At 36.9% G+C, this 14,351-nt stretch overlaps 1 protein-coding gene across 1 annotated transcript in view; it reads left to right on the forward strand.

Moving 5' to 3' along the window:
* Window positions 1–284: 284 nt before the first annotated feature.
* LOC106091564 (protein snakeskin) overlaps window positions 285–14,351 on the forward strand; it is a 40,671-nt gene continuing 26,604 nt past the window's right edge. The window contains exon 1 of the mRNA XM_013258114.2: window positions 285–482. Within this exon, the coding sequence (XP_013113568.1) occupies window positions 441–482 (42 nt within the window). The 5' untranslated portion in view covers window positions 285–440. The remainder of the gene's footprint in view (window positions 483–14,351) is intronic.

Genomic DNA, 14,351 nt, shown 5'->3' on the forward strand with positions numbered 1-14,351 from the left:
TTATTTAATGGGTGTTTCGTGAGTCGTAAAACTCTCGGGAGTCGTGAGTCGCAAATGTCTCGTGAATCGTGCATAATTTAAAATTTTTGTCTCGTGAGCGTATGTGACCGTGAGTCGACATAAAACAGTGCGTGAGTACAATTTTTTCTCGTGAGCGTGCATGAGTGTAACGTCACTCACGTGCACATCTCTAGTGGAAAGCCTTCAAGCAACAATTGCTAAGTTGCTAAGTTTTCATGAAGTGCTGCGGCCGGCCGGTTGTACACACCAAACACACAAAACAACTCAGATCAGCAAGTCGTCGTCAGTCAATCGTTGGAAACGGTCGTGTAGACAACGTAAAGCGAAAGAAAACAAACAAGCGCTGAGAATAGAGGATTATATTTTAGCTTTTTTAAAGAATTTTACATTAATTTGTGTATCTTAAAAAAAATCTCAACATGCAATTCAACAATCGTGTTCTTTTGAAAATTCTCGAATTGGTGAGTTTGATGATATGGAAAAAAGCAAACAAATCACGAAAAAAAAAATAAATAATAAGTCAGGCGGATGAAAAGTGCCACAAATTAAAACAAAAAACATTTATTTGCTATTTTGGCCTTATGTTTTCTTTGGCCAAATGTAGTGCTGTGTCGTCATAGATGTTTGTTCTCGTGCCCATGTGTTTGTGTGTATTGGCCATGTTCTACTCGTACCTGTACTCCAGATCTATTCCTCGGTTTTCGGCCTATCTACTATCTGTTGCGTTCTTTTTTTGTCTTCCTTGAAAATATTTGTGTGTGTGTGTGAGTGGGCTAGTATTTTGTTTATTGAATGGAACTTGTTTTTGGATACAGGAAATGAGTCTTTTGTTGACATTTTTTTCTCCTAAATATGAATGAAAATTCAAGAAAGTGGTTGGTCCACAAATTCTAGTACAGTTTAATTTGTTAAAAGAGTGTGTGAATGAATCTAAATGAATGAAGAATGAATCATTGTGATCAACTAAAGTGCGAGCAAATCCTTGAAGAGAATTGCGAAGATTTTTCAATAAAAGGAATTAACTGGTGCTCGATTTAGATTGACCTATTTCGCTATGAAGAACTGTAATAATTTCAGGACACACCAATGTTTTGCTTAACTGGTCTTAGAAAATTCTTTGAGAATCGGCTGAATCTTTTGCCAACATCTCATTTATTTAGTTTTTGTTTTTGAATGACAATATTAAATTTCTATTTAAAAATTATTTCATTTGTTGTTAAATTAAAAAAAATATTTATTTTTAAAAATATCCATGCAAATCACGGAATTTTGAACAAAATTTATAAGCTGTTAGTGGACAGCGATGTACAATAGTTTATCCTTATAATAATCAATTGAATCTAAATCAGCGTCTACGGCGATATTTTTAGGGAACTGTCCATGCTGATCGCATAGAAGAAATCAAGCACGAAGTTGAAAAATTGCTTATATTGGTTCATAAAATTGAATCAACACACATATATTATCTGATCAACCACAAATGTTCATAAATCGACAACATTTTTTGTGAACACAGCTTTCAAATTCTGCCAAAGTGTAGTGCACAGGTTTTTGTTTAAACATTATAAAAAGTTTTTGTGTGCTTCTGAGAATCGAAGTTGTGTCCCATCCATCCCATGATTGTGTGTTTAGAATTCACACAGCCGCCTATATACCGAAAACGTTTAAGTTTAAAGTTTTAAACTTATGGTTGGTATACATATACATTTTGTAGGGATGGTGTTCACAACGGTCGGTGCATGAAACAACAACGCGCTTTCACAAAAACAACCCCGCATGTCGACAAAGCCTGTGTTTGTTGATGACACTATTGGTGCATGAATTTGCAACGTCTTTTTTCTATCAGTGTATAAAACTGTCATATACATTATGACATTTTGATACAGGCCTAACCTTACCAATAATTTCTTAATTCAAGATCCACTTTCATTGCAGAACTTTTAAGGACATGGCTGACTTGACAGAAATGCATTAGTTGTGGTCATAACAAATTGTAGAGTAGTCATACTGACAAGACAATGGACCACCTAAAACACTCTAAGCCTAGAAACTGGATATATTGTAGAAACAAAAAAAGACACATGACAGATTAGGGTAGTATATGTTCAAAAAATTATATGACTCTGTTAATCTCTTACTATTTGAAAAGTTTTCTATGTGAAGTTATATTGTTGATTAGAACAAATACACGTCTATCGTTTCTGTGAAGCCGGATTACTCTCTAACTGGAAATCAGAGTCAAAACTACGGGTTTTATTTTCAGGTACATACTGTTGTGGTCTATTCCTGTGCTAAAGATAAACTGTTTGAACCGTTGAGTGGAGCCGACATTTTTTTAATTTTCTCCGTAAAAGGCCTCATAATAAGTACATATTTTGCTTGGAAATTTTATAGCCACTCTGGATAGTTACAACAGTATTATCAAGTAAAGGTGCCATCACAAGCAAGTTTTTGTCTTTACAGAGCGCGCTCCAATCCTCATGTAGGTTAGGTATAAATGGCAGTCTGCTATCAGACTTATTGAGACGTTTTCGTCCATTGTGATACCATGCCTCCCAGTTCCTACCGCTGAACCATCCAGATCACTTTAAAAGCCCAACAAATTGCGAAACATCCGCTAAATCAGACAAGTTCTCAAAGAAATGAGAACCTAAAGTTGAACTGCTTCTGACTCCCAGTGCGGGACACACACACAGATGTGTTCTATAGTCTCTTCTTCTTCGATGTCCTCACAGCTTTTGCAAAAGTCGTTACTGGCAATCTTCAGTCTGTCTGCATGTTTTTCGATTAGACAGTGACCTGTCGTGACGGACACAATGACTGAGACGTCTGTTCTAGCCAGTGATAGCAAAGCGGTAGACCTCTTCAATTCTAGAATAGGCCACATAATTTTGGAAAGTTCACAGTCCCCTCTTTGTGACCATCTATCATTCGTTACGCTTCGGGCCTGGTCCTGAAAACTTAACTTACATGTCGCTAGAGGCATACCCACAGATTGCAGTGTCCCTGTAGTGTGTAAGGTAGTTCCTAGTTTCGCAAGCTCGTCCGCTTTATAATTCCCTAGGATATCTCTGTGACCCGGCACCTAGAAACAATGAATTTTGAACTGTTCAGCAATCTCGTTAAGAGATCTGCGACAGTCGAGGGCGGTTTTTTGTTTCCAATGGCTGCCTGGCTGTATTTGGCTGTCTTTATTTATTTTTTTTGCAAGGATCTCCTCTTTTTTTTGCAAGGATCTCCGCTTAATACACACTGCAATGGTCGGGCACTCTTTTCGATATGACCAGTTCTCGATCTTTAGAGAACAACCCAAAGCCCAACTGGTCGTCTAGTTAGGAACCATCCGTATAGAAGTCTATGTAACTTCTATTACCAGGGATATCGTAGTTCCAATCAGTTTTATCAGGAATATTGGTGCAGTACTTTTTATCATAAAGCGGTTCAGGCAGGGTGTAATCCACACTGCCTGGAACAGCAATTTGTTTAGCCACAATGCCCAGAGGCATTAGATGTAGCATTAAATTCAGTGCATCAGATGGTGTCGTCCTCAGTGCGGCTGTGATCTTTGGATCCGGTTGAGTATTGAACAGTGCACTTTTGAAGCGCCTTTCACCAGACCACAACGCCATATAGCATTTTAGGTCTCACAACTGCAATATATACCCAATGCACGACGCGCGGTCTAAATCCCCAACTTTTGCCATTGGATCTCTTGCAGGTGTATAGGACAAGAGTTGCCTTTATTGCCCTTTCAAAAATATGTCCAACAAAACACGTAGGTATTTTGCGCTTTCTGTAAATGGAACATTCTCTCCTCCCAAGGAGACAGGTGCTACTGTAAGTTACTTCTATCTCCTGCTGAAAAGTACTACTTCTGTTTTGCACGGATTTACACCTAGACCACGGTAGCCCACAACGCTGTTGCACGTAGAGTTTCCTGAAGTATATCTCTTAGAGCGACCACTTTTGAATCATATTAAAAAATTAAAATTTTTGCCAATGAACATTCATTCCACTAAGGAACAGGGGCAAACTTCTCACATATCAATGCGTGCAGTCCGATTAAGTTTAAGCTCAATGAAAAGGGACCTCCTTTTTATAGCCGAGTCCGAGTGACATACCGCAGAGCGACACCTTTTTGGGGAAGAAGTTTATACATAGCATAGTACCTCACTAATGTCGCTCAGTGGGAGAAACTCGAAAAAAAACTAGTAAAAACGCAGTGGAAAAACGGGTGGAGATATCTCTTTGAAATTTGGAATGGTGAGAGCTGAGGTGCTAACGAAATCGTGTGCATCCATATTTCGAAAATTTATTGGGGCTGCCAAATCTTTTTTTTTTATTTAACTTTAAACTCAATGATAAGGGCCTCCTTTTTATAGCCGAGTCCGAACGGCGTGCCGCAGTGCAACACCTCTGTGGAGAGAAGTTTTACATGACATAATTCCTCACAAATGTTGCCAGCATTAGGAGGGGAAAACTGACATAAGAAAATCACTTTTCAAAATATCACATGTATTTTTTTGGTTAGGAACGTGCTCTATTCCTTCTGATAAAAACATAAAGAAATCAGCTTTTTTTTTGTTAGTCGAATGAAAGCTACCCCAAATGAAATTGTTTTTACAAATTTATGATTTGCCCACCTTTCTCATGCAAAAAATTATGAATCCTATTTAAATTGACAATTTTGACAAACATTTTAAATTACATGTGAATACACAAAGTGGCATTTCATAACTACATGTCGTGTGATAGCGGCTTTAGCACTCTTCTGCTCAGATATGGGAAAATAGACCCCCAACCTATCGACGATTACACGCAGAGTGAATATTCTCTTGTGATATTAAATACCAGTAAAATTAATTGTACACATTTTTTTAATTTTTTTTTGTGACCTAGCATAAAAAAATAATAGTAGCTAAGGTATTTCCGATTTAATCTTAATGACATAAATTGTCTACACATTGTATGGTGTGGCGGCTATTTTTGTTATGCGTATTTTTGTCGACGCTTAGTAATGCTAAGCACGCAAAAGAAGTTCACATTATATTTGGTTAAACTTGGTTTGTCTCAAAATTATAGGGGGTTTATATGAGCTGTATGGACAATCAAAGAGGAAGGGGTACTTGAGAATCTTACGCTTAAAATAAGAAACAGCAAAAGCATTGTCATTTTTTGTGCGTTTGTTGTTATACAAGTGATACAGTCAACCTTCGAATTTGACCATGACCCTGCGCCTTAATATCATTTTCCTATATACACACACTCACACTCATTGGAATACCTTTATAAGCAACATCCCAGTAGGCCGCGTCGTCAAGACGTCTAAAAAGAAGGGTGCATGATCTTGTTAAATAGTGGAGGACATATAGCCGACGGTCCATACAAATTGTGTATGATATTTTCATGAAAATCGTGAAAATCATGCATGACATTTTAAGTGACATTGTTATCGAACATGTCATCAATGAATATGCCCATGAACATTCCATTGAAGAACAGCGGCAAACTTCTCACATATCAATGAGTGCAGTTCGATTCAAGTTTAAGCTCAATGATAAGAGGCCTCCGTTTTATAGCCGAGTCCGAACGGCGTACCGCAGTGCGTCACTTCTTTGGAGAGAAGTTTTACATGGCATAGTACCTCACAAATGTTGCCAGCATTAGGAAGGGAGAACCACCGCTGTAAATTTCTGATGGTCTCGCCAGGATTCGAACCCAGGCATTCAGCGTTATAGGTGGACATACCGCTGCGCTACGGTGGCCTCCAAAGTAGATGAAAGTATTCCTCATATATTCGTTAGTGACAATATTTCACAATTTCTGCAAGTTTGTCTTAGATGACAAAAAAGGAAATGATCCAAAAAATTTTTATTGATGAATTCATTTAATATTTTATGTTTACACATAATATTATGTTTATAATATTATGTTTACACATAGGTTAGGTAAGATAAGGTTTAAGTGGCAGTCTGCCATCAGACTCACTTAGACGTTTTCGTCCATTCTGATACCACAGGAACAGAAGAAGGAAGATGCCTTCTAGTTCCTACCGTTGAACCATCCAGATAGCTTAAAAAAGCCCAACAACTTGCGAATAAATGGGAACCTAAAGTGAACCCCCTTCTGACTGCCAGAGCGGGACACAGAAGGTGTTCTATAGTCTCTTCCTCTTCGATGTCTTCACAAAAGTCGTTACTGGCAACCTTCAATCTGTCAGCACGTTTTCCGATTAGAAAATTACCTGTCATGACAGGCACAATGACTGAGACGTCTGCTATAGCCAGTGACAGCAGACCTCTTCAAGTCTAGATAAAGACACATAGTTTTGGAATGCTCACAGCCCCCTCTTTGTGACCATTCGTTGTCCTTGTCCTTTATCAGATTATATGACACGGTCTGCTAAGATGTCCTCTACAAAGTGAAGTGTTTACATTTTTAACGAGAGAGAAAATGAAAAAAACTTTGCTGACTTTGTTGTGGACACGGTCAGTGAGTTTGTCGAAAATAGAATTTTATGACAGACAATATGCAAGACATGTTAGCAAAAATGCCATATCTGTAACAAAATTCAAATTATCTTACACAAGGCTTTGAAGACAGTGTCATGGTAGACGTTTGGACTGCGGGGATATCTCTCTATGTATGAGTATTTAGGTCTTTCACATAGCCGGCTGACTGGTCCTAGGCTTAGTTGTGCCTTTGCGTCTGCGCACACAATTATTTTGATTTTCTTTTGTTTTGGTGTTTGCTATGGCATCATTGGTAGGTACGTAGTATCATACAAAAATGTTGCGTATACGAATGATGTCATTTCGCCGGTTTTGTTTACTTTTTTAGAGGTTCTCACATTCTTGGGCATATGGTTAGCAGAACTTCCGTCGTGGTTTTATTTTTTTTTTTTTTGTTATATAAATTTTTTACCTTTTATGCTATTAATTTTTTTTTCATTTCCATTTAACTCTTGTAGTTGTTTGAAGTTTCTATGCCATTTTAAGGCGGCAAAAGTAAATCGGCCAAAAGTTCAAAACTTGTTTTCGAAATTATCTCATACGTCCACATTTCTGTGCGCAGTGTCTATGCTGATGGTGGTGGACGGAAGACTTTCAAAATAAATTGAATTTTGGTCATCAAAGTCTTGCCATTGTCTACCCGTGCCTCTGTCTCCGTTTAAGTAGAGATAGTGTTTTTTTTTTCTTTTGTTGTGTGCGTTTTTGTTCGATTGCGCTAGCTCTACAAAAGTTCTATCTGGTTTCTTATGGGGATTTGAATACGCTTTTTTAGCATTGAAGTCTTTTTTTCTTATTCTTTTTTCTGCTGCATGAGAAGTTTATTATTCATGACGTAAGTTTTCAAAAAATTTGGTGATCGTTCTAATGATTTTTTTTCATACATTCTAAAATTTTAGTGAATGCCTCCCCTCGTTGTGAATAATTGTTACTCATAAGATAAGCTCTGGTTTATTTTTGTGGACACGAATGCCCAGATGAGATCTAGTAAAATTAATTGATAAATAACTTTAGGTTAAATTGATATTTTTTGGTGGTGAAGGGGAAGTAATTGAAGCGACAATCTTAAAAGAGGCACTCACGTACCAAAAATAAAATAATAATGTCTACACAATTTCGTAACGCTTATAATTTGTAATTGTTGTACACAATTGACCTTTGTCTTAATTTGTTAAAATTTTATTTTTTTTTTTTATAAAACAGAAAAAAAATGTGTAGTTATCTCTTGACGAACAATGAGACTTTTTAAATCTCCATCAAAACAATCATGATGATACTTAATTACAACACAATTGCTAGGAAATGCTTTCAGCATCTTACGATTACCTCTATCGTGGTATGCCGGGCTCTGTCATACCGGGGAACAAACTCCACCTCGGAACTACTTTCGCATTACTTCGAGGTGGACCACCTCATTTGGTGTCTAACCATCTCCTCCACATAGTGTCTGTGTTTAGACTTCCGCTTTGTCTCCTACGCCATTGCTTCGAGATCCATTTTTTTCTGCGTTCAGCATATCTGTCTCTCAATTCCTCTCATTTCCAGCATCTGCGACGTCTTTTGTTCTCTGTGTCGCTCAGCCCAGTGATTGCATCGAGATCCATTTTTTTTTCTGCGCAATAGTTGTTGAGCATATCTGCCTCTCAATTCCTCTCATTTTCCAGCATCTGCGATGTCTTTTGTTCTCTGTGTCGCTCAGCCCAGTGACTGCAGTCGAAGAATGTATTCTCGGCGTAGTCTTCAACTTCTTCCGCCGCGTATACGTCGGTGTTAGTTCACTTATCTATTTGATGCAGAACTTCTTGAAATACTCATGGCCGGATAACATCTGGGTTGGTTTGAAGTTCAATTCCCCACGCCTCCTCCTCTGTATATCAGGGATAAATCCACCTACCCCGAGTATCATTTAACCACCTCTTTTGCCATCTTTGCATCGTCTTTACTTCTACACATCGTACGAGGTCAGTTTGATACACGGCCTCACGTTTGGCACTAAAGATCAAAGGGAGTCATGCTAGTAATTACAAAGACGGTTGCTCCTGACACCGTGCTATAGGCTGACGTGACTCGTAACGCTGCTGTTCTTTGCACCGATAGTATTCGTTTGCGTTTCTAACATTAGTATATTTCTCTTGCATGGAAGATATCCACCTATATTGGCCTTAAGGCAGCTTAACAGTGAGATTATTTCTGCGCTTTTGTCGTTGCTAGGTATTTGGCCGATGACTTGTAGGGATGGTAATGTATCGACGACATTACCATCCCTCCATAGGAATGAGTCGCCTAGTCAGCAGCAATCTGTCTTATGCATGGCCAGTTGTTATCCATGAGAGGCCCGTCATCTCTTTGCGCGGATCATAGTTTGCGTTTGGCCAATTCTGTGTTTCTTGGCTTAATCACTGCTGCGATGTCGTCTGCATAAGCCACTAGGTAGGTATCGTCAGGTATGTCTATTTTCAAAATCTCGTCGTAGATTGCATTCCAAAGGTCTGGCCCGTGCATAGATCCCTGGGTGGGCGGCTCTTGCAGTGGTTTGCATCGTTTCTGGGCCTTTGATCCTTTCGCAGATTAGTACCCGTTCATTCAGGTAGTTCTTTATTATCCTCATCAAGTATCTAGGTAGATTAACGATTATCTCTGGGGCTTGTATTACATCTGCCCACCTCAGGCTGTTCATGGTATTCTTGATATCTATTTTAAAAATCTCTTGATATGAGAGAAGTATCGCCTGTTGCTTAATGGAATGTTCATGGCAAATTTAATAGTATATTCCGAAGTAAAGAAGAATATCTGCATTTAAAAAGTTATAAAGCAGTTCGTATCAAAGCAACTTAAGTTTACGAGCTAATGTCCCATGAATTCCGATTCTGGGTTATAAAGGATGTTGAGCTCCTTCGTTGTGATTTACAATGATGGATTCAGATTGTGTATCACCATAGCATAGGCCTCTTCGGATGTGTCCGACAAAAATTCTTCGACGAAAACTTGTCTGTTTATGTCATGATAAATTTAATTTCACACTCATGCACAGTTGAGATTGATAGTTAATCTTACTTAAAGCGCTTGACAGTTTTTGGGTCCTGATTTTCCATTCTAGTTTATTCCTGTCTGGGAAAATGAGAAGATTAATACCTGCTAAGGTTTATTTCATTAAGTTAGTGGGGGTTAATTTCTTTAAAATTTCAAAGGGAGTTGGATTTGAAATCCGTATGTCTCGAGTTTCCACCAGCCCCATCTGATGTGCAAATTTGGTCCACGAACATCGCATTGGGGAACAGTGGAGAAACTTCACGCATATCAATGAGTGCAAGCCAAGCTTTCAGTTTTCCATGATAACAGACCTTCTTTTTATAGCCAAGACAGAACGACACAAATGTTTTTAATTATTGTTTTCCGTCTTTAGCATTTTAGTAATTGGCAATGGATTTTTGTAATTTTTGGGTGTAATTTTATTTAAGTCACATATGTTCATTATTGAGTAGCTTTAATTTAATATATGCATGGCTTTGCGTTACACATGTTGAATGAATGAAGAAGGACTTGCGAATAGTGGCGGTAAAAAATCGATCGGCGGTTAATTTCGGAGTCTTAGCCACTTCAAAATTCGAAATGCGTAAGACTTTCAACATAAGTTAGAATGTCAGCCTATGACGCTGAACACTTGGGTCTAAACAAGTAATACAAATACGTCATCAATATCGTGTATCTGAACAACAGTTCTTTGTTAATGCTATACGTCTCTGGAATAATCTTCCCAATAGTATTCAAATTATAAGTAATGAACGACAGTTCAAATCTTTGATTTATAATCATTTTAATTAATTATTTGTTTTGTTTTTTTTATAACTATTTTTTTTAATTTATTTTATTAGTAACTTTGATTAAATTGTTAAATTTTCTTTAAAGTTTCTTTTTCTTTTTTTTTCTTTTGTTTAAACCTTTTTTTAACTTAAATATTGTATCAGTAACTTTGCTTAAATTGTTAAATATTTTGTACCAATTATTGTTCTATTTAAATGAAAACTTGTTGAACTCATTGTATTTATCAATTTACTAACCCATGCTTTATATAAGACACTGTCTTTTGTATGGGTTTTATCATAATAAAAATACAAATACAATACAAAAATCCCGGCGTGACCATCGGAACATTTTTTTAGCAGTGGTTATCCTCTTACTAGTTGCTGATTTGGCTACATTTGTGGGATGGGCTCGCTATGCGGCACGCCGTTTGGACTCGGCATTGATATGAGACAAATGCACTCATTGATATGACACAAGTATCCTCTCTTTCATAGTGGAATGTTCATCGGAAATTTAGTAAGATGTCCGAATGCGCTAGTGATCCTTTGATCGGTATGAAATGTTAACTTTCTGTACTAAATTTATTTCATATGGGAACCTTTAGTCTTCTTTTTAAGTTCTTCAAAAAAAAACTCCTAAAATGTTCGGGGTTTCGTTCTACTGACCCTATACCATTAGCTGAGACTGGCTGCTGAACAGGGTAATTGTTGACTGCTTATATGTTCATGGTGATTTAATAACGCGCCCATTTCTCCAGTTTACGGATATAATGAGAGTTAAAACTATGTTACAAACGTGCTGGCGTCTCTATATCAGATTCGAAAGAATTTCCGTTCTAAGATAAGCTAAGATTTCATTATAAATGATTATTGATCTTACGGTAAGCTTTCAGGCAAAATCGCACCTTTTAATTATGAGACAACTAGTATTTGACCTTTGGCACGCCTTGTCAACAGTTATGCATGAAGTTTATGCTGAAGTCAACAATATGATGTCAATGTACCAGTATTCCCCAAATAAATTATTTAGGTCGGCTTTCATACACAACCATTTGTCGTGATTAATTATCTACAATGTGAAAAAGTTAATTGTGGTTGATCCTATTCAATTTAAATTGTAACCTTTCACTCAAAACATGAGAAATTTATTTGGTGGATGAGACGTAAATTGATTTTGAATCGCGAATTTAAAGTTATTAAAAAATTTTTATTTCTATCAAATTGTTATCCAAAGCTGTTTTCAACTGTATTTGAATTTGTCCCGCAAATGAAAATTCATACACATACATACATACATATGACTAAATGTGCCTTGGCTACTTATATGAGTAATAATTCTCATTAATTTACCTACAGTATTGATTTCTCAGATTGCTTTCCCACTTCAAACGGCACACCATACAAATTTCAGTTTTGTCGAAATAGATTCCGTTATTGTATACATTATTTTAGTATAGTGTGGCTTCAAACTTCAAAATCGACATTGACGGCCAACCACTGTAATCACATCAGAAAATATGTTTTCAGTTTGTAACGTAATTAGTTAGAATTTCCAATATTTGTAAGCATGGAGATGATTTCAACAGAACTTTCACACATTTTTTAATAGTATTGAGCAAAAAACAAACCATATTTTAATATTCAAATGCAATATTAACCCTATAACAATAACAGATCACGATAAAGCGAAAGCGTCTATAAATTAAAAAAAAAATTAAACGCATATTATATCTACGTCACGTATTCATTAACCATACTTGCACTCTGTACGTGCATAATCTGATGACCTAAATAAATCAAGCATTGTTTCGAGAAAAATACAATATCTGGATATCAAAATGATCAGGGCCAAACAGAGATTTACATATTATTTATCCTTAAGGCCACCGCATGCCCGCCTATGATGCGAACGCCTGGGTTCAAATCCCGGTGTGAACATCAGAAAATTTTTCAGCGGTGGTATCCCCTTACTAATGTTGGCTACATTTGTGGGGTATTCTGCAATGCTACAACTTCTCTACCAAGTGGTGTCACTATGCGGCACGCTGTTCGGACTCGACATAAAAAAGGAGGTCCCATATCAGTGAGCTTCAAATTTAAACGGACTGCACTCATTGATGTGAGAGAAGTATCCCCTGTTCCTTAATGGAATGTTCATGGGAAATTTTAGTAATTTATCCTTAAGCTGAAATAGAGTATTGGCAGGTACAGTTTTTCATAAGAATGCCTATGTTATTACCATTTACATATGCATCTAAGAATGCCCAACCAATGAACAAGTTGATTCTGCCTTATAAGTTAAAAGCTTAAGTAACAACGATACGCTGAAAAATATTGTCCTGATTTTAAAGATTCGAGCCAAAGATTAGCAACCATAATTTAAAGATTATCAGTGTTTAAACTTTTTAAGGAAACATTCCTTTTGGTGAAAAATATTTTCCTTCATATTAAGGATTTTTTAATTTAAATGGTAGGTTAATAAATAGCTAACTTAAACTGAAGTTAAAGACAAAAATCTAATATGAAGGTCAAAATATTGTTGAAAGTTAGGAAATTGACCTTGGGCCTAGACAACACTGAATCGTACTTAAAGACTAAAAATAGCCCTACGAATAGGAGCGTCCTTAAATGTTAAATTTTTTTTAGTTTAGGATGCTAAGTTAAAACAAGTAAAAGCGAGTTAACTCCGGCAAGGCAAAATACCATCCAGCATGGATCACATTTGTCAAGTTCTTTAAATAACTTTTTGAAATAAAAAAACACCAAAATTTCAGGCAAATCGAGTCATAATTGCCCCCTTCTGAGGCTCAGAAACTCAAATTGGGAGATCAGTTTATATGACAGCTATGTCAGGCTATATACCATACTTGGAAAAATTGTTGGAAGTCATACCAAAACAACATATGTATGCAAAATTTCAATCATATTGGGTAAGAATTCCGCCCTCTAGAATACCATGAAGTCTAATCGGGAAATCGGTTTATATGGCGGCTATATCAGGATATGGGCTGGTTTAGACCATACGTTAAAAAAATTGTTGGAAACCAAACATGCAAAATTTCGGCCAAATCGGATAAGAATTGCGCCCTCTAGAAGCTCAAGAAGTCAAGACCCAAGATCGGTTTATATGGCAGCTATTTCAGGTTATCAACCGATTTCAACCATATTAGCACAGATGTTGAAAGTCATAACGAAACACGACATGCTGAATTTCAGCCAAATCCGATGGGAATTACGCCCTCTAGAGGCTCAAGAAGTCTAATCGGAAGTCTGTGGTATCACAATGGACTTAAAATTTTCTAAGTGAGTTTGTGAAGGACTGCCACTCTTACCTAAACTTACCTAGAGTATACTTGACACAGTTGTTGGGTGGCATACCAGAGCACTTCATGCTAAATTTCAGCAAAATCGGATAAGAATTGCGCTCTCCAGAAGCTCAAAAGTCAAGACCCAAGATTGGTTTTTATGGCAGCTATATCAAAACATGGACCTATTTGGCCCATTTACAATCCAACCGACCTACACTAATAAGAAGTATTTGTGCAAAATTTCAAGTGCCTAGCATTACTCCTCCAGACAGACGGATATGGCTAGATCGACTTGAAATGTCATGACGATAATGAATATATATACTTTATGGGGTCTTAGATGCATATTTCAAGGTGTTACAAACGGAATGACGAAATTAGTTCACCCCTCATCCTATGGTGGAGGGTATAAAAAAGAATTTATCAAAAAAGAATAATTAGACAGTAATCTATGAAGTAAAATAACAATCAATCAGCGATTTGAAACGGATGATCATGTCCGTTAGTAAATCGGAAACTAAATTTAAAGATAGCATCCTTGTTTTAAAGTTTTGGTTTGCATTGCTAAAATCCATCGAAAAACGAAAAATCTTAGATTTTGGGCCAACCTTTTTCAGTGTATTTTTTGTTAGAATTGAGTGAACTTTTTTTTACCAGTGTTGACATCTCTATTGTCATGTGCGACAATAATGATGCGTCATGGATAACAG

Source organism: Stomoxys calcitrans, chromosome 4 (genome assembly GCF_963082655.1).
Source record: "Stomoxys calcitrans chromosome 4, idStoCalc2.1, whole genome shotgun sequence".
In the NCBI taxonomy this organism is placed as follows: Eukaryota; Metazoa; Arthropoda; class Insecta; order Diptera; family Muscidae; genus Stomoxys; species Stomoxys calcitrans.